General features: G+C 41.2%; 1 protein-coding gene across 1 annotated transcript in view; it reads right to left on the bottom strand.

Annotated features, from left to right (window-relative positions):
• Nrx-1 (neurexin 1) overlaps nucleotides 1-3,621 on the bottom strand; it is a 214,821-nt gene extending 211,200 nt beyond the window's left edge. The window contains exon 1 of the mRNA XM_026812360.1: nucleotides 798-3,621. Within this exon, the coding sequence (XP_026668161.1) occupies nucleotides 798-1,412 (615 nt within the window). The 5' untranslated portion in view covers nucleotides 1,413-3,621. The remainder of the gene's footprint in view (nucleotides 1-797) is intronic.
• Nucleotides 3,622-24,338: the final 20,717 nt, after the last annotated feature.

Raw genomic sequence — 24,338 nt, 5'->3', positions numbered from 1 at the left:
CCGTGTCACGTAGAATTCTGATTTAATTTATATATAACTTTGTACAAGAAAATGGGAAAAATTCTTTTATATTAAAAGGATTTGTGAGCGTGTGTCCCGTCAACGATAATGATAGTAAACAGTGGCTGTGTCAAAAGTTATTTCACTTTAGCTGACTCAGGATAATCCACCCCTGAGACGTGTCACGGATCGAAGACCTCGGAACGAAAACTTCCCTCCACGAAATCACAAATACGTTCGGAGGGGCCAAAAATAAACTGGCCATTAGAGAAGACGCTGCGGCGACACTGCCCTCCTCTGACTATCGATCGGAACGCTTCCCACTAGTTTTGACGTATTATTTGAAGGATGGTACTGCCGATTTACTTCCAACACAATGACACGCAAATCTCCTATCTCGGGCTAGTGACCCCATTATTGCACGCAACAATCACATCGCGAATGAATTTCAAACAGAAACGCTAAGTGTTCCCTGATCATTGAAACATTTACAATTTTACCCTGTCATCTTCATTATTTGATCCAGAATACACGAATCTCTATAATACAGAGAACGTTATGTAAAGAACAGATATTTATATACATATAATGTAGAAATCGATACCATAGTATAGTTCATTCTTCGTATGAAATTAACTTCTTACTCTATACTTATCCATGGCTCGCGTTCGATCTCATTCATACCCCGAGTCTTTCATACATCCTACGCACCAGTAAATATATCCTGCAGACCCCGTTCACCGCGAGCGCGCTCACGGTTCAATACTCCGAGATCTCAGAGGAGAAAATTCATTTACCTTGGCGTCCCGACTCTTCATCTCCTGCCTCTTAGGCACCGTGTTCTCCCCGTCGGCGTACACGAGGTTCCTGATGAACCCGTTGAACCTCGGCTCGAAGATCACGCTCGGTAGCGCCAGTAACGTGAGCTTGCTGTTGTACCAGCTAGGCATGCCGCCCACGTAAACGTCGGAGTTACCTGCCAGCTTTCCGAACTCGAATTCCTTGCCGCGCGATGTCGAGACCGCGCTCACGCCATCCACTGTCAATGTGGTGTTCTCGTTGCACCTGGTGATCTGCACCTTGTGCCAGTGACCATCGCCGAGGTCGTGGCCGACGGTGACGATCTGCGCACCGCCACCTAAGTTGTATCTCAATCTCAACGCGCTCTCGACGAGCTTCACCTCGAAGAAGTCGTAGGTACCGCCGTCGTCGGTGTACAGCAGCAGTCCGGTACCCTGCTCGGTCTTAAATTCGAACTCGAGGGTGCCGTTCAGGCCCGCGTTCCATTTTCGGAATTGAGCGTAGCTGGTAGCCGAGCCTTCCAGCACGAACGACAGGGCTACCTGGCTGAGTAAAATCACCAGGAACGGCAGCAGCGCGCATACGTTGCCGGTCACGAGCGTAGAATGCATGATTTACGTGTCGGATGCTAGATCCTGTTCATCAGATTCTGTTCAATTATAGAAATGTTCACCTACGAGTTACTTCCGCGACTGATTCTTCGTCACATTACATCGAAATCTCTGCTGTCTAATTTTATGTGATGATCAGCAACGACGGTTTGACATTCGGCCGTACGGGGTAGGTCGACTGTTAACAAGGCTTTCGATCTGAGTGGATAGTTGGTTGTGTACTTGTTCGCTAGCCACGTTGTACCGGCTGCATTCGCACGTGAGCACGCACGCGCGGATGGTCTCGTCTACGTGCGTGGGTGTCGGATATGGAAAGAGAGAGTGACTATGCACACGTCTGTGCGGAATGGCAAGCTTTTTTTCTTGAATACCTCGTATGTGTGTACTTCTTCAAGATATGTTCATCTCCTCCCACGCGAAATTGCAAGCAGGCTATTAGAGACAGTAACGAGTAGAGTATCTCTTTATGAGAAAATCCGGGGAATTAAGTAGAGTACAAGCAGAATTAAGTAATTTCGAGGATAATTGGATATGTGTGTGTCTTGGATACAGTCTTTCGTTAATTGATGCTAAGATGAAATTAGACGAATCAAGACACCTGACACGTTACGAGCACAACTTTCCACGATGATTCATCCCTTACACACTTGGTATCATCAATCGAATGCCGCTCAATGAGAATATCACTTCACGATCACGTTACGCACAACTTGATTCGAACGAATCTTTCCCCGGTCACTCGTGCAAGCGCGAATCAGCACCAGATCCCGCTTAATGAATTCACTTTCCAGTAATCAGATCAATGGAACCTTGTTATCAAGACTCTGGTTCATCGAATTTACTTGCCGGCGATGCTTTCTCGTCGATGTCATATTCATGTTACGAAGCTCTTCGAATTATTGCCAAATTACAGAATTTCCGTTTGCTTCTTAACTTCTAAGGGAATATTGGTGTCAAGGCTAAACAGTTATTACTCTTATCACTTTAATATTTCTCCGAGATTCGTCGGGTCTCGATAAAATGATTCAATTATGAGCGTCAGCATGTCAACGGTTGAGCATCACTTGAATTCAGGGAAAAGGAATTTTAATCCGAACGTAATTAATGCGACGTTTGCCAGAGGGTTTGTTATCCTATCGGCGCTTCGTATCAAGGGACTCTAGCGTGGTGACCTAACCTACGGCACCCCCGAGGTGCCTCGTACCACGTCGGTGACACACTTTCTCCGTCTGTCCTCTCGACGACGTAGTCGTCTCTTCGAGTGCCCCTTAAGCCTCCACTTGGTTGATTCCTGGCGTGTTACCACCCCGTTCTTTCCTCGGTTTGTGCAGCTCGAGCTCCGACTATGGTGATTCCGAAAGAGTGTCCAATTACGGCGTGGCTCGATTTCCTCAGGGTCACGAGAATTCGCGGGGTCGGAATGGTATCATTCGTATCGCGACACCTGCGTTCGTCGGCGATCACTCAAAACGTCGCCGCGGTCGTCGCGTTTCGACGATACCTTCGGTGGCACGACCTCGACCTCCTGATACACGGTGACACGACCACTTTCACCACGCACCCTACGCGACCAGTAAAACTTAGAACTCGGCCACTGGATCTGACGCGCAGCGACGAGCCCTGTTTCTTTCGTGTACACGATATCACGCAGCCCTCGTTCACCCCGACGACTCCGTGTCCGGTGAATTCTATCCTCTGTAGCGTATCGGGCACCGTCGCGATCCACCGCACTATGGCGCGAGTATTCTCACAGAGACACACGAGCCACCGCCGACGATACGACCCGCGTCGCCGACTGTTCGGTTTCCGCTTTTGAGGGAGGTTACTCGATGTCGTCGTCCATCCAGCGTACGTTTATTTCGCGATCGATCCGGTTCTCGTTGCTCGGCGTACGCCCCATTTTTCTCATCCAACCCCGTGAGTTCCACTGATAGCCGCGCACCTGAACGAAATGCCAACAGCCGCCACGGTGCTGTTGTGCAACTACACCCGCGCGCACCCTCGACTGAGTCTCTACAGACCGTCACCCTGGTCGTCGTCGTCTGGCGTGTCGTTTCCTCGGATATGTACGTGGTTCGAGTGTAACGTGAACGCCGATTGCGGAGGTGGATCAACCCTCTCGACGGCTCCCGGCTTGATACTGGCCTGGCGAGAGGAGAACGCTCGGTTGAGACGGTCGGCCGGTTCGCCGACGACGTTGGTGCGACGCCCCCGGCACGACGCCGACGCCTCGCGCCGTTTCGACGCGCAAGCGCCCGCTCAGAGACGCGGAGCGAACAAACGCGCAAGCTGGTGCGACGAGGATCGCCGCGATTCCGCGTTTCAGGTGGAAGAGGACGGGGCGATGCGAAGATGCGGTGGAGAGGATTCCTCATCGTGTAGTCTGTCTGTTCGGAGGGTACGCGAAGTAGATGGTTGGCCCTGTGGTGGAGGTGTATAGCCGCGAGATTGCTCACGGCTCCCTTCGTGTGCCGCAGAAAAACGCTGCCGTGACGGTCGCGCGCTGAAAAATTGCTGGGTGGTACCGATGATCAAGAACCGTTTGTCGTCTCAACTACGACTGTCCGCTTTTATGCGTCGCTGTAGAATCAGCTTTTTATTTTCCTTGGTAAAAGAATGAATGCAATCATTAGGAAAACGAATGTCTTTAGTAATTACGTACTTTTTACATCGAAAATCTAAATATATATTTGGGGGCGCATTTTATCACAACTTCGGCTATGTTACATATTAAATGATCTAATCAAGTAATGTAAAGTGATATACATATATGATTTAACCCAGATAACAATTGGAAGTCTTTATCGATTTAGTGTCAGCTTGAAGAAATGAAGCTATTTAAGTATCATTAAGATAACTAACAGTACATTATAACATTATGCTTGACATGTGATGTCAAAGTAAAGTGGAAAGTATCTAATTCTGTCTTACAATCATAATCAACTTTAATTTATAGTCTGTCTCAACATGATAAATTGGTATGTCACAGTAATTATATTCGGGGCATTTCCAACTGACCCGTCAAAAATACGTTCTCGTTTCGCGTTTCCAGCCAGCAGAACCCAATCCGTTAATACATCATGCGCGTTTTCTGCGAATTTCCATGAAAAACATGATTTTTACGAAAATTATTTAAAAGATTTACCTTTATTCCCAAGAATTTTAATGTAGAGTATAATTTCAAAATGTTCTTGAGTTATTTCGAAATTTTATCTAATATTTACCGAGAGAATTATTTTTCCACGATTATTTCTAATAGTGATCGCAAACAACTAAAAGAAATTATGGATGGCAAGTCTCATTATGAATTATTTCGAAAGATTATTTGTTGATTGAAATCTATTTTCACCAGAGACAACGTCCTAAGAACAATACTGAATCATTAAACCTGAAAAGAGGTTGCATCGGCGTGATTTAAATTTTTTAATTTTCACAAACTGCACGATGGTTATTTGAAACATCTCGGAGAACTTCCTTAATTCATGACACATTTCGCATGCAAATCGTAGTTACATAAATATTTCCTGACTGTTTAATGTCAACTCCAAATAGATCCAATAACAATTTCCTTAATTGAGATACTAATCTAATTTATGTCTCCTTATTCTTCAAGAATCTGAACTCGGATTTAATTCAATCAACATCTCAACAAATCAAATAAAGTTCAGAATTATTATATTATATTAATTACTTCAAATTATCTTAACTCGCTTAATAAGATCGTGAGTAATATCGTTTAATAAAAATAATTCATGAGAAGTGCGACACATGCTCGGGTCCAATTAATTCCCGCAAAGCAAGCAGCGTAACAAACGATGATGAATCCGAGCGAGAGGCACCGGTGAAAACGGCCAAATCACGATGTACGAGGTTGAAACGAAGTGGAAAAGCGTCGAAGGTTTGCGCCAATGGGAAGTATAGTCGTAGAGAAGAAAGAAGAAAGGAAAGAGTATACCGAGCAACGAGAACCAAGTGTCCGAATAGGAGTAGCTAGACAGAGGGAAAAGACCGCAGAGGTAGCGCTGAAAGGTGTTTCGTAGCGGATAGAAGTATGGTAGGTGTCTAGTTGAAGGTGGAAACCGACGGTCACCACCACCACCAATACTAGTGCGGCAGCAGCAATGCTGAGAAAGCATGGCACGAGCTCTGAAAGGCAGCGATCCGCGAGAACGATACAACACGAACGACCAAGATGGCTAACGTCGGTTCTCCTCTCTGCTCTCTTCCGTCCCTTCGCGTCTTCGTCCCCTTTTTTTCTTCCCCCTTCAGTCTTTTATAGCCGAGGAGTGGCTTCGGGGAAGAGGGTTGACTATCAACCAGAGTATTTGCCGAGATATCGTTGACGGTGGTCGTCAGGGATCGAGTGTCAATTAGAGGACATCGGAGTAAGCGTTAATTAGGAGGACGATGAGAACCCGTCGTGCGTCTGTTCACTGGATTGGCTGCCATTGGTGGAACAAAGCGCCGTTTTGATTGATAATCACTAGGTGGAATAAAGATTCTAAAAAGTAATTCTAGTACTCACAGGCTATTCTCATTCATACCTCGCTCGTCAAACTCGATTTTCTCTCTGCGTGTCAAATTGAACGACAAAAATTCGAGAGGAATCAGTAAATGAGATCTCTTATCAAAACTAAGAAAATAAAATTCCTGTACACGTGTAAATAAGATCAATGGCATAGTATTGAGTTATCTGTGTAAAAATGAATATATTAAATTCGTACAAGAAAATTCTTTTCGTTTACATATATAATTACAAAATTTCGCAAATACTTTAAAACTTGCTCAGAGGAGCTTTAATAAAGCATCTCCCAATAGAGCACCTGACATCGTCTATCTATATTCGGCTTTCAACTGTCTTCGATGGACTATCACAGACTTTAACAGACTTTAACAAACTTCAACCGAGTTTCGAGTAACTCCGGCTTCTAAGCTGTGCTACACTTTTGATCCGTTAAACGTACATCACGTATTCCCAAATCTCCCTTACTAGTCGAAAATCTATCCGCGTTACTGCATCCATTAATATAACGCGCTAAAATAAGAAAGCTCAACGAAACTCCGGAAACCAGTTAAAAATCTGTTTAATTAAAAGTAACAGGGATTGCTTTGAATTTTTCACCCTTTGACCCCCTTTTGCGCTTTATTTCGGTTTAACCGTTGGACAGAAGTTCCACCTCTGCTAATTATTATAAGCTCACATACAAGCCACGAGAAATATGACTTGCTTTCATTTCATTTTAAATATACTTAATTGTGGTTTAGTCTCGAAAGATTCTATCCTGTTCTCTGCAACATCAAAACACGTAGCCTTGCGAAAACAGGCAGTACACGTTGATCGTTCTAGTATTCATACATAATTAAGTTAATTCCTTCCGACGAAAACCGGTGGCGAATTGTTTCTTAGGGCACTGAAATATTTATAAAGCATCAATTCGAGTTCTGACACGGAGGTTATCGGAGGCTAAAAACTTGCGAAATGAGAAACTATAGTCAAGAAGTTTGCCCGATCTCTGCTTCTTTTTTCGCGGCGACACGGCGCAGGCGGCATGGTGCGAAAATTATTAAGACCTCGTTTAAATTTCATGCCGCCACGGGAACTTCGTTACGTGTGATATACTATTCGCCGACGGGCCAGGGAAAGTTCGTTTCCCTACCGATATGGTAAACAAAGTTCGGTACTTGGACGCATTATGTAGCAGTGGGATTATTTGCGGCTTGTGCGGTCAGTCCTTGGGGGTAAAACCGGATAGAAATTTCCCTCAGTTCTGAGAATCGAATTTCGTTATCTACAAGGCTTTTCGAAAGCTCGATTACGTACCTATATTGAAATAGAGTGCACATCTTTCTACCTCCATGTTATTTTATTGACTGTGGTAAAACAATTATGCGGAAACGTTGAAGAAGTTGGTTTGTCGGTCTCAGTTAAAGAGTACTTAAAAAGTAGTAGAAATTACTTTGACATGAGTATTAAAACATACTACAGATTTTACAACTTTTACAAATCATGGAACATGCAATAATGCATTTGATTTTAAACTCCATGAGAGAACCGTTTAGAAATCATGACAAGCTTGAAATTGCATCGTGTGGAACACTTAAGAAAATACTATTACATAGTATTAAAGGTAGGAATGAAACGGGAGGGAAAAGAAGTCCCTTAGGGTTGGGGCTTGACAAAAGAGGGGCGTAAAAAGAAAAGGGGAGACTCGACCAAAGTGCAGGGAGTGATGGAGTAAAACGGCGAGTACTATTCAATCTTGCTGAATGAACCCCACTTTCCTCGTTCATGTTTAATTTACATTTGAATGATCGGGAGGCACTGGGAAATAAGTAAACCGGCTTCGTTGCAATTGAAACTGTTCGCGTATATTCCCTCTGACTCGATCTCTTGATAGCTCTAATGTAATGAGAATACTACAAAGGAATTAACTTTCCATTACGTAATTGTATTTTTCTACTATAAGAAATAAAGTAATTTGCACGACGCTATTGCAATATAATAATTTTCATTCCATATTTGATTTGTTTCAAACTTTCACGTTAGCAATTTTATGATAAACTAATTTCGTACATTTGACAGTTTTCTTCTAATGTATGCATAAGAAGTGGGTAATTGAAAATGTAAAAATAATGCTTCCGCAAATGTGCGCCAAACGGAGAATTAATTAACTGAAATGAGAATGGCGCGGACGGCATCGATACTCGTGACTTTCCCTTAGTCACGGACGCGGTCTCTCTCTTTCTCCCTGGCAATAATTATAAAGTCCGCAGGGCCCTACGTTGGCGTGTAATTAACCTACAACCGACGACACCGTTTTCCTTGAAATGGAAGAAATTTAAATACCAATAACCGTGCCCGAAGAGTGTCTTAGCATGCGAGTGGAGTGGTCCGGGGCCACTCCAGGAACCTAGAGCAATCTAACGGGAGAGCAGATGCTGTGGAAAGCTTTATCAAGCCTAACGAAAATTATACTGAAAAACAGACAGTTTATTTCCTTCACGAGTATACTTATACTTCGTGCCTAATTTTTCAATTTACAGTCAATATCATACAAGTCAAGTCCTATATTTTCTCTCGTTTTTAATTTAATATATTGCGAAAGCGAAAGAAATTGTAATCATAGAATATATCGATATAACTTATTTCAATGGATATTTGAGATAATTGGAGGTAACTCGAACCCATCAATATTTTATGGAATGTTCCAATATCATGCTTGCATTATAGGTTCATTTATGATAAACGGTACTGGAGACTGGTACTTATTACATATGTATTACAGTTGACCTTTCGCCTCTTATCGTGACACCATTCTGAATTTATGTACCGATTCAATTAAATTGATCTGTTTAAAATTTACCATTGTATTATATTAAATTAAACTGATCATTTTATATGATATGGTTTAAAAGACAGTTTCACTTTAATTTTTTCGTCATCATGCTATTTATACAAAGAATATGAAACTGTTTTTCAATCACGTTCGTGCAAATTTTAACTTCGAATGTAGAGTGAGGTACCAGGCTGAATGTCTGATCAGTGCGCTACTTATACTACTGGCGCTCGATGGAGAGTAGAGACACCTTTCACAATAAGAGATAGAAGCCTATGAATTTTATTCATTTAGAGTTATGATTTGTTTGTTGTTCATTTAAAAAATCTTGAAATAATTAATCGATGTAATACACGAACTTACAAATGTATTATTAAATTATTATCTCGCGTAAGCTCGCGATTTACTCTATAAAGAGATTCACGACCTACATCCTTCTTCCTTAATTTTCTAAAAATCGCCTCTAACACCTGCTGTCTCGTAGTTTGAACTTATCATTGAGCTCTTAGCTGATATAACGCGACGGGACACTCAAATATCGAGAAATAAATGGAGAGCGGCGGCGCTCTGATCAGGCTGCGATGCAGATGAGGTGAGACTTGAATGGTGAGGTCACGGCGCGGATGGCAGAACGGAAAGCAGAAAATAGTCCCTGTCGAAACCACACGACAGGAACGCATATCATTGACCCGTTCTTTCAATTTCTCATTTCCTCTGGGTCGTGAGAGGAATCGTTGACTACGAGTAACACCCTTTCTGTTTTCATTCCCTTGTACAAGAGATCTATTACGCTCGTCTGTGAACACATAATATATATACTTAAGTAAATATCCGCGAGTTTGTCCAAGTTCCAACTGAACTTTAAACTAGATCATGGTTCTTCGATTAGGACGATTTGCAAAGAATATATTTTTAATTTACGTTCAGTATCGTTCTCGGCACCATTGAGTATAACCACTGTTTCTCTCAAGCAACCGATTTTGTTGAAAATATCGAACATTACAATATTTTGTAATATAACATGATTAACAAATATGTGTAGGATTTTGCGATCGGTATTCGGAATGCAATAATTACGGGCTGATGGATACGAGAATTCGTAGATATTCATGGGGGATGAAGATGCGGGCGCGGACGCGATCGATCGTGACTTTATTAGCTTTCAACGACGCCGCGACGCGACGCGCCGCGGGGTGAAACGATAGGTCGAAAGAAAAACGAACAGGTTCGTAATAATACCATTGTGCGCGGTCGTGCATCTTCTAGATGCGGCCTAAAGAATTCCGCGGTCTGTCGAACTGCGAAATGAACCGAGACACTTCATTCCCCTCGATGCGAAAACGAAAAACTTAAGGGGGCCAATACGCTTCGTGGCTTCCGCGGTTTTATCAATAGAAGTACTCGCGTTTCTCTCTCTGCTGAAATTGATGCCGCTCTATTTCTCCGGACGATATTCCTTTTTTCCGTTCGATTCGTTCGGCCCTGATCGGCTTTTCGTTATTTTCCATTCAAAAGATTCCAAGGGTCAGAAGCATCGACGTATAAACATATAATGTGAACCGATATATATGATTTCGTGCTCTAAACTGTAATATAATTAAGATGATGGACCATAAATTGAAAAAAATATGGTAGAAGTTATTTTTAATAATTTTAAGAATAATTCATTTTAACAGGAAATGTACGTACTATTGAAAGAAGAGTTGTGACCGAACTCCATTTTGCGGTAATGCTTCGCGCTGCAGTGCTCGCGAATTAATGCATCAATTTACAAGCGTAACTCCGTTTGGTTATACAATTAAAGCTCCGCTACTGCTCGCTGTAGCTATAAACACTGCTATTAGACTATTTACGTAACGTAGAAATGAAACCGAATTGATATTTATTTTTAAACGAAGATACTCGTTCAGCAACTTTAATTTAGAACTGTCAGTGAGATTAAACCGATCGTGACGGAATTAAAAGCGCAGAATTTGGAAATCCGGCAGCATTAAAATTAGCCGAAACAGCGATGACCGTGCTAAGAATATTCGGCCTACTCTTTGTGCAACTTTTAATTCAGCAGCGGTTTTAATCAATCTTAATTCGACGAGGTCGAAGGCGAATCCTACCGGTGCGGCGGGTGAGGGTGGACCGATCGATAGAAGTCAAGCCAGAAAATTTCCATTCGGCGTCTTTTCCTAGCCCGCCGTATTCTTATTCAGGCAGGGTTACACGCGATAACGAGTTCGTAGCCACGAGGCCGCGACTTTTCTCCTCGAAGCTCGAGCCCCACGAATCTCGACCCAGTTCTACCCGGTTACAAAGGACCGACACAGAATATATCCTCGTTTAATTTCAGCCCACGCCGCGAGCCGAGCCGGTCTGTGCCTCGCCACGCCACGCCACGCCACGTCCGCGTGTGTGCTTGCCGTGCCGTGTGGCCAGCCCTCGAGGAGAGAACCGGAAGAATCGAATCGATGAAAGTTTATAGAGCCGGGCTTGTATAAACGACCGGAGCAACCAGCCGGGCAACCAACTTGCATCGGCCAACCGTCCCACGGGCATCCCCGAAGCGTCGATTGAACATCGGGTGTGTCGTCCGCAGCTCGTTTTTTCGTTCCCTTCGATTCCTTCTTCGGGCCGGAGGATGTTGCCTTTGGTGAGTGCGTGATTCGCTTAAAATTCTGTTACAGTAGACGCGAACGGGATAAATTCGAAAGGGATTATGAGAATACGAAACTTTAATTTTGTTCGCTTCGTGCTTGTTTTTCAAGTACTAAGTCACTCCATAAATAAGTGTACCATCTGCTACTTTGGAAATAATATGATCGTCCTTTTTATTCTGTTATTTATGAAGTGACCAACTGTGGAGAACCGAAGCAGTTTATTATATATATGTATATTTTAACTAAGATATTCAGGAATATAAAAGCAATTTAACTGAAGAGAACCTGACCTAATTACAACACAAGTGGAACGAGCCAATTTCGTATTATCTGTTAGGGAAGCTCATCTGTTATCGACAACTTCTGCCTTGTTTACAACAGATATTTTCCTCCAAGATACATCAAATGCAATTGTTTCTAATTTCACTAGTGTATAAATAATAATTTCAATTAAGGTACAGCATTCGATTTACATTAAAACAATCTGCAATAATCCTTAATTTTTTACCATTTGCAAATAGAATTTGACAATAATCGAATACGTCACTGTCATACTTTTTCATCCAATCAAATAAAAGGTATTTCACGCCGTTTCGCGTTTTCGGCCGTCTCTTTCAGTATTGTTCACTTTCATTCGGCGATGGCATTCGCCGCGAGCTGAATTTCAAAAAGGAACGCGTCCGCGCGCCGGAAGATGGAAAGAGATTAGGAATAAAAGGCGTGGGCGTGAGAAAAAAGGGACGCGTGAATGGTACATTGGCCAGCCGCGGAAACGGGTGCTCGCATGAGGGATGAGCGATGAAGTTGATGCGGGGGAGGCTATTCGGCGCATTCACGGTCAGATCTATTGCCGGTTAAGCCTCCGGTATTGGCGGGTACGTTGTTAAGTCCGTACCGCATTCGCTGCTCGGTGCGTTCAATCCCAATGTGAAACTTTTCGCGTGCTCCCCACAACTCGATACTACGTAATCCAATTGAAACTGCAGATCGATCGAACGACCGAAGTTGCTTGGTTTTCGATTAAAAAGAGGAACAACAATCGTTCGAAGGAAAAATGGCCGCGGTGGTTACTGTTTGTACAAACGTCTAACTATTGATTTCTTGTTTAAGAACGTTTTATCAAGGAAATTGCTAAAAGTGATTAAGCTTCGTAAATTGTTACGGAAATAATATCGTATTATACTAAGTATGGAAAACGTTCATCTATCTGCCGATAGTGGAGACAACAGGCGATACACCTTTATCTATAATACAACCATAGAATTCTAATAGTACAGTTCCTGTTGTTTAAATCAATTGTACATATCTCCTTCAGAATACTCCGTAGGCTCATCGTGCCTTGTCACAATTTACCTGCTCGGATTTTCTCTTTTTTATACGAGCATAAATCCATGATTCGCATTTTAAATTCCCAGCCGGAGCTAGATAGACCGTCGGTATCCTTGGTTCGCTAGGATTTCGTTGAGCGGCAGTAGCAGGAGACAACTAGGATTGCGGATCATCTGCGTTTTGAATATTTCAAGCGGATAAATAATTCGCATCGCAGCTTCTGCTACTACTACCACTACTACTACTACTACTACTATTTTTATTTGTATCGATGCGTACACTTGGAACTTCTAACTTGGTTAAAACGGTAGACGGATCAGAGGATTCAAATCGGTCGGCTTCGATCGTGGAGAGACAAAGAATACGTATTTTATATGTGAATACTCTCATATCTATAATTTATCCGATAGTCTTCAAAGTAAAACCATTGATAAATCCTTATAAATCTGTAGGAGATACAGAACCGTCTCGTCAGAATTTTAATAAGAGAAATGAATTGATACATTATTTTTTAAAAAGTACAAAAATTCATTAGTACAAATTCAATTTAGATTAAAGACATAGTTCTTACATTTCGTTCGATTACATTTTTTGGAGATTTATGAAAGGAAGTATATATGGAAACAGGGAGGGAAGGTGGAGGACGCAAAATTTATCTATAGCTCGGAGTGGAAAGTCTGTTCTGCATTGAAATATCTGATGCATTTAAGTTCCCTGAGAGTTTCGATCGTGAAAACTGGTTGACAGGAAATCCCCTTTTGCGATTCGTCGAAACTGGTTACCGGTGTGTCACATCCGACTTCTGAATTGCACGAAATACTCGAATCAATTTCGCGTCGATTACGCTGGAAACGAGGAGTGCCGACGACGGGTCTATACATCTTCTCGTACGATAGCCGTATTAAAATTTATTTCTTATCTACATCTCGTCGGCATGGCCCAATTTTATTCCAATGTTCGATGCACTACTTCCTAATCTTTCCTTCACGTTATTCTCGTCGACGTAATTGGCACAAACTGGTTTAGTATCAGCAAATTAAAAGGGTGAAAATGTCTACGTTGACTACTTTTGTAAATTTTAAATTGAATTACAATTGAAATGTTTAACACGCTTCCTATATCTCCCAAGAAGTCTACTTTATTTTAATCTTACTTTCACTAATAAGTACTGACGTTACAAAATTCTACGCTGATATATATCGATTGTATTATTATTAGTTAAATTTTACTGATTTATGAACTGAGAAATATTTATTGCCTAGCCGGATATGTAATCCGATTGCAGCATGATTAAGCGAAGTTTTATCGTTGGCGCTTCTTGAGTTTTTAATGACTAGGAGATTGATAAATTATTTCTTTCTATTAACGATTTCACTGTTCCCTGTACACGTTACCGAGAAAGATTTTAGATTGATCGAGCGCAAGCAACATCTGCAGATCACACGATAAAGATTTATACAATTCTTAAGTAAACGCGCGTACTTGAAGATTTTTCAAAGTTTATTTTGCAAGAATCGGATGGAAAAGTTGAAATTATATTGAAGTAAGAAAAGAAGAAAGTAATTATGCGGGATTCAAGTCGGCTTCACTGACTGCTGGAATAACTGCTGCCTTTCCGCTGAAAAGTTAGATCCATAATGTACGCAGATGCTATTTGAGACACAATTGAGCGACGAACTCGCGAAACTATCTCTATCAATGGGCATCGATCACGACGAACTTTTGATCTACGCAAATGGATATAATCAGTAGTTGGACATTTAGATTATTAGGCGACAATCAAATGTCATCGACTCCAATGATTTATGAGCCCATTATCATCAGATACCATCTCTATGCAATTTCATTGTTCATTTGATGTTTTTCACAATCGTGATCCATTTAAATTATCTTGTAGAAGATTTTATAATCTCATTTATTACGTTTGTAAAGAAGCATTGAATTTGGAACAGGAAATTGGAAACTATGAAGATATTAAGTAATTTTATTCCAATCATAAAATTATAGAATTATTTCTAAGAATATATGATTAATACATTTAATTTGGACTCGATAAGCTAAGTGGAATTTAACAATATTTCTCTCGATGATTAATCGCACTGATACAATTTGCAAAAATTATTAATACTCTCACTTTAAATGAATCACTTAACAAGAAATTAGGATGCGATCATATTGCTCTAATTTAATTTAATTTGAAACCCGATAGCGGCTGGGAATCGAGAACAGTTGCGAGGATGATTTCGAGAGAGAGTTCCCCGGCTCGAATTTCATAGAGCGACACGGAATATTGCGCGCAGAGCCGTGTACATGCGCACACCACGACTTATGACTTATACAAAAATAAATAATGTTCGTACGTGCATGTACGTGTACGTGCGCACACGCGAGACGGGTGTGCCACTTTTAAAGCGAACGGGCGCGATGAGTATTGCAGGAGCGTCCGTATAATCCGCAATATTCACCATGTTGCCGAAATCGTGACTATTCACTTACACCCACGCCGTGGATGCTCCGCGTCTCCGCGGATGGTTAATATTTAATGCCGCTCGTATATAATACGTGGCGCGTATTTACCTTCCAGGACTGCGACGACGACTTTAAATACCTCGTATGGAATTAGGTCGAGTTACGAGCAAATGCAGCGTGGCGAGTTTGACGATTTTTAAAATCACGATTAACGACGTGAAGAGATAAACAGATTTTTACAGAATTCCGCCATTCTCTTGAACGTGTGTATAAAAATGCATAATTAAATCGTGCAAAGAGGAGAAGAGCAGAACCCTGGATTCAGCGGGACGAACGAAACCGAAGACCGCAAGGCGTAACGATTATCTAAATTGCAGGAATTTCCCTGTACCTTTCCCGTTTCCGGGGAGAGTGGGTCGCGGAAATTGGATTAACGAAGCGGTTAGCCGCCGGGTAGGGATCGCCGATTATTACGAATGACAAATGATTCGCGGGAGGCTGCCTCGCCGGCGTGGAAATGCATTTCGCCAGTGATAGCGCGACCGCGACATCATTCCTGGATCCTAAGCCGTTCAGCCACAGATATGAGCAAAGATGATATTGTAACAAGGCATATTTCATTCTGAGCCGCAACCTACTCTAAAGTATTATCAGCAACAACGTGGGATGGCAACAATATTTCTTGTTGCGATGAAATTCATTATAGTCAGGCTTGACGTTAGAACGTACTACGTACGATGGTTATAAAAAAGAATAATAGTAATAAGAAAAATACCCTTTAATAATAATTTTGCAAATTGATAAATTAAGGAGGGACGATAAGATAAGCCCGTGAAATAAAACAGGAATATAGTAAATCGCCGTGTGACTGCGGTATAACTGTTACACTATAACATAAATTGCAGGAGATTTAGCAGTGCTTAGTCAGACATCCTCTCGCATTAGCGAAGCCATACGAAGATTATCTCCACCAGCCAAAAGATATTTTTCTGTTCGCAATTATCACAGAAAGATACGCAATTCTAATTGGGAATTGAGTAAATTTTTCTATGTACTATGACTGTGAATAAACGAAATTGAAAGTGAGCACTTTTACTTTAGTGCAAGCATGACGGTAAATGAGTAAAAAGTCTGAGGGAGTATAATCTGGCCAGAAAAAGGATTGAGTAGAAGGCAAGAAGCGTTCGGATAAATAGCACGTCAGTGGATACGGCGGCGAGGGAAAACGACGGGACTATTTCTCCGTCGATGTTTACCCGCTCCGCGAATATATCGCCGCGGGACGCGAATTTATCTAGCGGAATAATACTGGTCGTTCCGCGGATGGCCGTAGTCACGACAGTGGGTGTCGTGCTCTCCACCGCAGCCCAGTTTCTTCAGCTTGCCGGCAGTTTAGTAATTCGGCGAAGCGTCGTCTCGGAATCGTTTGCCGCCACGCCGGAAGAGACGTTGCATTTCCTCGCGTGTCGCCGCCCCCAGGATCCGTTCGTCGAAGTAATTTTCACCCTGCGAAACGGTTTTCCCGGTAGCAGTGAAGCTCGATCGATAGTGTTTGGTCCCGGCATTGTGTACAGAGCACGTTTCAGGTGTGGTTAAGTGTCCGTAGGCGTCTTTTTACGACCCAGGGTGGGTTCGATGCTATGATTAAGTACGCGGAAACGAGGGTGTTGGTGTTTCCAGAATGCGTGGAGTAACAGGAACCCGACCTTGAATCGCAGTGAATTACCGGCTCTTTTTAATCAAGGGAAACTTGAACTTCTATAATTACGTAGAAAAAGTAAAATGCTGGAAAGAAAGAACGGGTCGATTCGTGCCCCGCAGGATCGAGTTTGATTCGACGAACATAAAAACGGTACATTATACGAGCAGACGCAGAGGAGCGAATTTAGTTAGCGAGCCACGTATTGTTCAGCATTTGCAAACACGCGAGGGTAGACGGTAAATTGCAGAAGATTCTGTCGGTGTTTTTTAATCGAAATAGCTAAATCAACGAGAATAGAAGACTCGCAGCGTTATTTTCTAATACTTGCTTCGTAAAATGAGAAAAACGAATAGGTCGGGTCCTCTATTTCTTTTCAATTTCGTGCAATGACATACAGTCCAACGGATGTTTCATCTTTGCCGTGGAAATAATGAAGCTTTATGTATAAATGCGTCGTACATTCTATTTTTTTTTTTTTATACTCGTCTGTTTTATGTTGGAAATTGTATGAAAATTTACAAACGCGCACAAATAAAAATGTGTGCATCACTGAAAGTTTTTTTTACTCTGCTAGTGACACAGTATTCAACTTTCCCAGAAAATGTAGCTGAGTATCCGTGAAAATAGGAGTAATCATTGTGAAACACTGTTTTACGGTTAGAAAGCTTTTTTAGCAGATGTTCTAATCAATTGCAGCGGGTCTCTTTTGAATTATTTTCTACGAAACGTGTAAAAGTAAAATACGTATTTAGAAACTAAAAATTAATATAAAAATAGTTATTGCTATGATATGATAATCATAGAACGTCTCTCAATTGTCGCTTAAAGAATTGATAAAACGTGATAAATATCGGCGAATAATAAGTGGAATTCCTCGCGCAATAACCGGAAGCTATAGACTCGATGACGCAGTAGAGCCAGCCGCTGCAATTATTCCACAGTGAGAACAACACCATCGATCTTCGTCGCATATGAGAATAGCATAGAAACAGGCAAATAGGTACAAACGAATGCATCGAGCTAAATATGGAACAGAGTGGTGGAGCACTACTCGTGACAAAACGTATTCTTCATAATTTCGTCATACAATTTTCTTGACAATTTTCTCTGCAAAAAGAAATTAAGAAATTTCTTTTAAAATATAAAATATTACAGCTCTTTAAGAACGATTTACGTACTAAAGTTAGGCCACGCAGATTAATCGGAAATTCAGGGTACTGATTATATTTATATACGTAGTGGTATTCAGGAAAGTAAAAATATTTCGTCAATAGTTAAACGCGGAATTATATAAAGTTTTTGCGCGACAGCCAGTTGCAGTGAACTCGACGACTAATTAAAAATATTTGTTCGACGTGCCAGCATTGAAACGCGTTACTCGCGAATCCACTGACGGCGCGGCGGTACACCGACGAAGAAAAGAACCGGAGAGAGGATGAAAAAAAAGAGTAATAATTAGAATGCAGCAGCGCGTAAAAATCGCGCACGCATTCCACGGAATTTGTCCAATTTTCTGTTTTTTTAATGAACGAAATTAATCGGGAAATATTTCGTTGAAACGAACGAAGTTAAAAATCATGAACGATCATCGGAACGTCGCAGACACACAGCGATGTATAATTTATTTTGGAACAACGACTTTCGATTGAATTGTACAATTGCGATCACTCTTTTATATTAATGAAATTTTCGTATCATCGCTTTAAGAGAATCTCTTTCACACTTTATATTTCTACCTAATTGCAAGTTTTTAATTTGCATCGTCCATTCATTCTGAAAGTGTGTGTAAAGTCTGAATGAATTTCCTCTCTAAATTAAACATCGCAACACGAAATGAATGGAATAATCGAGCATTCAATACGACGTTAAACCTTCATTAAGAGAGAAAAAATGGAATTTAATAAAGTAGAAAGTAAACGGTCGTAAAGAGAATACTGAAGGAAGAAGAAGGAGATAAACGAAGAACGGAACACATAACTGCGCGACAAGAAATGGAAAGTCAGTATCGCCTTTTACCGGGACTTTCGTCGGAGATGGATGATTTCTCCATGAAACCTCGGTTCAGAACGCGGGCTCGCGTTTCCGCGAGATCGAGAATCGTCATAGGCACCTCCCTGGCAAGAGGTAAGAAACGCTGAGAGTCCGAGGCGGCCGAGACGACGCTGGATAATTAGAAAGTTTATCTGAGGCTCGTAATCTTATTCACATTAATTATTTTCCCTCCGCGCCCGTTTCAGATCTGATTAAGACGCTTCGCACCCCCCCGTTGATTCTCCGTTCAGCGAAAAATGTCAAGGGTAAGGAGAGACGCCCGAAGCGTTTGAAGAGAAACAAAAAGAGAAAGAAGTTGAGAGGAAAAGGATAAGGAAAAAAGTGGAATAAAGAGCGAGGAGATAAAACGCGAGGGAGACGTGGCACGTGAAGAGAGACGAGGAAAAAGGACAAAAGAAGAAAGAGGAGGATTGAAATAAAGGAAGGGGAAAGTTTTGTAAGAAAATGCCTGCGCGGAAATTATCCGCGATAATGGAGGGCGAGAACAAAATGGTCGGTGAGAAAAAGCTCGGCGAGGCAAGGACAAGGTCGAAGAGAAACTCACGATACCTAAGGGTGGAAAACGAATTTTTTAATGCACGCTTTTAACGATGCGCTTTTTGCTCGCGGCGATCCTGTCTTCTTCCCTTTGTACTCGTGTTCGACTTTAATGGTTGTACGTATAAATATGAAGTTGTTTGATTTCTCTTTAATCAGTGACAAAGTGGCATAAAGAAGAACCAGTTGAGATAAAATGTTGTTCAACGTACAGAATTAAATAGACGTATTATAACGATGAACCGTCTGATAAAGAAGCAGACGTTTGACGGAAATACAATACGTTTAATAAATTGACGAAATTTTACGAACGACGAAACGAAGTTTCTACAAGTAGGGGGAAAATCGAACAGATAAGATTGATAAAACGGAATCGAAGACAAGTTGGACAACGGCAAAAGGACGTTATACGGAGGAGTACCGTGACAAGGGGAGAGGAAATTGATAAAAGCAGGCTGAGTAACAATGAAAAAAGGCAGGAGGGAGCCGAGAGTGAGGAAAAGGATAAGAAGGGTGGAGAGGAAACTTGTTCCCAACTTTTCACTTTCAGTTCTCGGCCGGTCGACAGGAACTGACGTCGTTTCGTTTATTAATCGCCTTGATTCTACAACAGCCGAACGTAAAACTTGCTGGTACGCAATTTGTCACGGTTGCCGGGTTCCATTAAAATTGACGAAGCGTTGACTGACTTTCAAAGGAGCAAACTTTTCAATTAAATCACGACAAATCGGACGAGTTGGCAAATAACCTGACCAACTCACGGTAATGTCGTTATTAATTCGGCTACGAATTCTCTTTAAATTAATGAGGAAGTCATTAGGATAGAGGGAAATAGGTACTTAGTAATTTGGTTCATTCTACTCATTGAAATTTTGTTCCTAATCCATAATTGCTATTCGCATATAAATTATTCAGAAATTTTGTCTCTGCACAAAAATGAAAGTATTTTCCTCTGGGAAAAAATAGCATTGATAACAGTAATTAATTGACTGACCATTAAACGTGATTTATATTCCATATCTTACGATTATTTCTTTCGCGATATCGAATTTTCATTTTTCTCTCTGTTCTTCTACACGCTGGTTCCGGAACGTTAACACGACTTTGAGACACGTCTATGGAAAGAATGATCGATTGTGCTCTACCATTGCGACTTCTCGAAATACTTTTAACGGTTTAATGTTATAATCAATCAGAATTATCCTCACATTTCTCTGTATTCTCAAATCTATTTATTATAGAATCCTTTATAAAGATTTTTCAATTACTGTACTCCGAGATTTTATTCTGAGAAGTACGAAATTTTAAAACAGATACTTAAGATTAAATGTTTTTAAAGACAATGCACATCTTTTAATAATTTCTTTAGCTTCATATTTGGTCTAAGAGTTCGAAATAAAAGAGGAGCAAGTGAGAAACGCAGACTGAGAAATTAAAAAGACTCATCTTTTATCCAGCGAGTTAAGAAACTCGCAACAATAGAGGGCTTGAATCGTCGAGAATCCATCGGAGAAATGCAAAGCTAGAAAAAGCGTGTCCTTGGTCGCAGCTTCGCAGTTCGTTTCTCTGAAACCTTGAAAGAGGGGAAACAGCCACGTTTCAGTTCGCGTGAGAACGAGCGTTAAAGCCACGAGCTTAAGTGCACCAGATTTCGAACGAAGTACCGTTTGCAGAAACAGTCGACTACAACGCATCACGATGCTCTGAAATAACGCGGCGAATAGGTACATATTCTAGCATAGGACATAGGGGATGTTCTAAAAATACGGATGAGTGACGCTGTGCGACCGAACCTGTGGCCGTGGAACGACTCTTTGTGCCTTTCTCGGTCACCGTTCTCCGTTCGCCCGATTTAGGAATTGTTACCACAAATTTTCTTAGTTGTAAAATTAAGTGAACTGAATAAACTGTGTATTACGAAATTCCTGCTTCTGTCAACTTATTTTCTACTTTTGTGCCTTTCTAACCAAATTTTTTTCCAAAAGTTCGCTGTTTCGACGCTGGGATGGTCGGATTTTGTCAACATCAATAAAATGCCAAATAATCATACTTAACTCATTAAATATCGAAATTAGAAGATAAATGCACTATTTTTAATGATAGGAAATGCGTTCTATTAAGGTACATCAACTTTTGGGATTGACTGTATAGCTAATACATCCTTAATCTCTTAACCGATTTTACGAAAAATCATATCGTTCCTGAAGTTATATAAACTTGATTTTTCATCGACAAGTTAAATTACGTTTCCTGATTTCCATTACGTCGGCGAGAGAACGAACTTATCGCATTTTAGAAAAGCGGTGGACGGTTCCGAGGCGACTTTTCGTCTGGGTTATTTTCTTTGCATGCATTTCACCACGTTCGCGCGGACGTTTTCTTTAAAAACACGGTCTCCATTCGTTGCGACGGTAGATTCGAATCTCCATTAAAGTCCCGTAACGGGGCTGCTTTACATTTCGTCGACCGACGACTTTCTGATCGACGGAAATTTTAATACTCGATTCGGTGGAATCATCACGCGCTTCTGTTTAGTGATCGCACCAGTTTGATTCACAAATGGCATGATAGATTCTATGGGAAAACATTTTATTTCAACACATTTTCTTATATAAAATCTTTGTAATTCTTCGTTTCGTGAATCGGGTTCGTCGTCATAAAGGATCGTGAAATAAAAATGCCAAGATTTCTTTCCAATTTCATTTATTAATCAGTATTTAGCTGACATACACTAAATTATAATTAATATACACACATTAAATAAATTCTAAATCTGGCAGAAATCAGAAGACGTCGCGTCGTTGAAATGCGGCGGCGGGTTTCGCAATCGCATGTGCGGCGTGATATCAGGAAACGGTTAAAGTTGAACGAAATTTCGGAACAATGTGTGGGTACGATTCACGGGAGATCAGAGATGGCCCTGTTTTCGCGATTTCGATCGTCAGAGGCGCGGAAACCCGGTTTGGGGGCAACACGGTCCGCTCCACAAAGGAAAGGTTCTTCTCCCATTCTCGATTTCGTGCCCCGACTTCGTTTTGGTCGCCTCCCGCCCCGCGAGAGATCGAATAACGCGCGACGTGACTCCGAAGATTGCATTTTCACGAGATGAAAACTGCAGAAATAGGGATAAGCGGACGTCGCTCGTGCGAATAAGCCGTCGAGGCGTGCGTGAATTCAAATAAACCTCGTCGTTGAAAGCGATATGACGTGCTCGAACGACGCGATGCGGTGTGCCGATGATATTACCGTAGCTTTTCGCGGCACTGGAAACGATTGGGAATAAATTAAACCAGATAACCATGTCCCTGTGCCTCGTACAATGAAAGTCATGTAAAAGTGTCTCGGCGCTGGATTAACAACGTCGAAACTCAAAAACGACAGAGAAAACCTGAACACGCTAATGGAATTATGAATCACTTAATATTTATTATATTTTGCAAATGAAAGCAACATTAAATACCTTCGCAAATAATGTTTTTCTTGATTTGTTTCTTAACTCCTTAATGACTGCAACGTGACCGCAGCGTGAGATTTCAGAAATAACGTGACGTAAATAATTCATGACCGCGTATCGTGGCATGCAGGCTGACTCTTTGACGGTCAATTTGTCGCTAATCACCGGATGAAATCCAAACAGACGAGCCCGGCGCCCGGTGACTACATGAGCGTAAAATAGTGGCGAAAGAAGTCCAATTAACGTGTTACATTTGCATATCTGTCCGAATTCAGGCCAGGCGCAAACGATTTGTGTTTGGAAAACAAAGTTCTTTTTCTTAAATCGTCGTGGACTTCTGGTCAAGTTAGTTCATGTAAATAAAATAGCGGATATTTGCATTTTTTAACAATCGTAATTAAGAAGATATTGTGTAGTTTATTACATTTCTCAGAAATAGTAGATGAGATCAGTTTTCTCGTTATCATCGTAAAAAGGAGCAGAGTTAATTATTACTGGAACGACGTAATAAAACCAACCACGTCTTAAGGTGTTATTCAATTTCCGTCAAGTTAATATATCATATTCGCAATTTGACCAAACTGAAAAGGCGACAACAAGTTTCTGATCGACAGGTATTATATAAGCGGATAACAATTATATAAACCATCGAATCAGGTGACTCAATTGACGCGGTTTCCGCCACCCACGGCCTGTCGCATAAATTATAGTTTTATGAAGAATCCATTGAACGGCATAAAACTGGGAACGAACGCGAATTCTCATTTGTTTGTACAGTTCATATCATCTTGTTGAAAATACCTGTTTTTACGAAAGACTAAAATAATATTTTCTACGTGAGCGTAAACTTTTATTTGTAGACACCGACTCAAAAATATTGAATAATAAATGTAGATGCATGTGGAAGGTTGAATTATCCAAGTTCTTATAAATATGCTTACAACAATAAATAATGCAGATTCTAGCTTCCGCGACCTACTATAAAATGTTTTAAATTCTTGCTACGTAATCAAATTACTTATCCTTAAATTAATGAATACATATTTCAAAGGATCACAGATTCAAGTCTCTGCAATTTAATTTATCAAAGGTATACAGAGGCTCCACTCCTCTTTCTCCTAAATAAAAGTTCAATATGCTCCTCTTTTATCTCGTTCCTTTCTCGTCGAATAACTTTCGGTGGATTCGAGAAAGAAACAGCGTTCGCGGCTTTCAAAAAGCGAGAATGTTGTAATTACGAAATGGACTTTTCCTCTCTTGTTTCCTGCGCGGTTGGATTCGGTTCTTCGGTTTTAAAAAGAGGAAACTGGGTACTCACAGGCTTCCAGCTAAATAGATGTGTTACTGTTAACATCCCAAACGCAGGATACTCGTCGAGCTTTATACTTCCTCACACAC

Source organism: Ceratina calcarata, unplaced genomic scaffold, assembly GCF_001652005.2.
Source record: "Ceratina calcarata isolate Rehan_Ccalc_2016 unplaced genomic scaffold, ASM165200v1 scaffold115.2, whole genome shotgun sequence".
NCBI lineage: Eukaryota > Metazoa > Arthropoda > Insecta > Hymenoptera > Apidae > Ceratina > Ceratina calcarata.
This window is presented reverse-complemented; position numbering and strand designations above follow the sequence as displayed.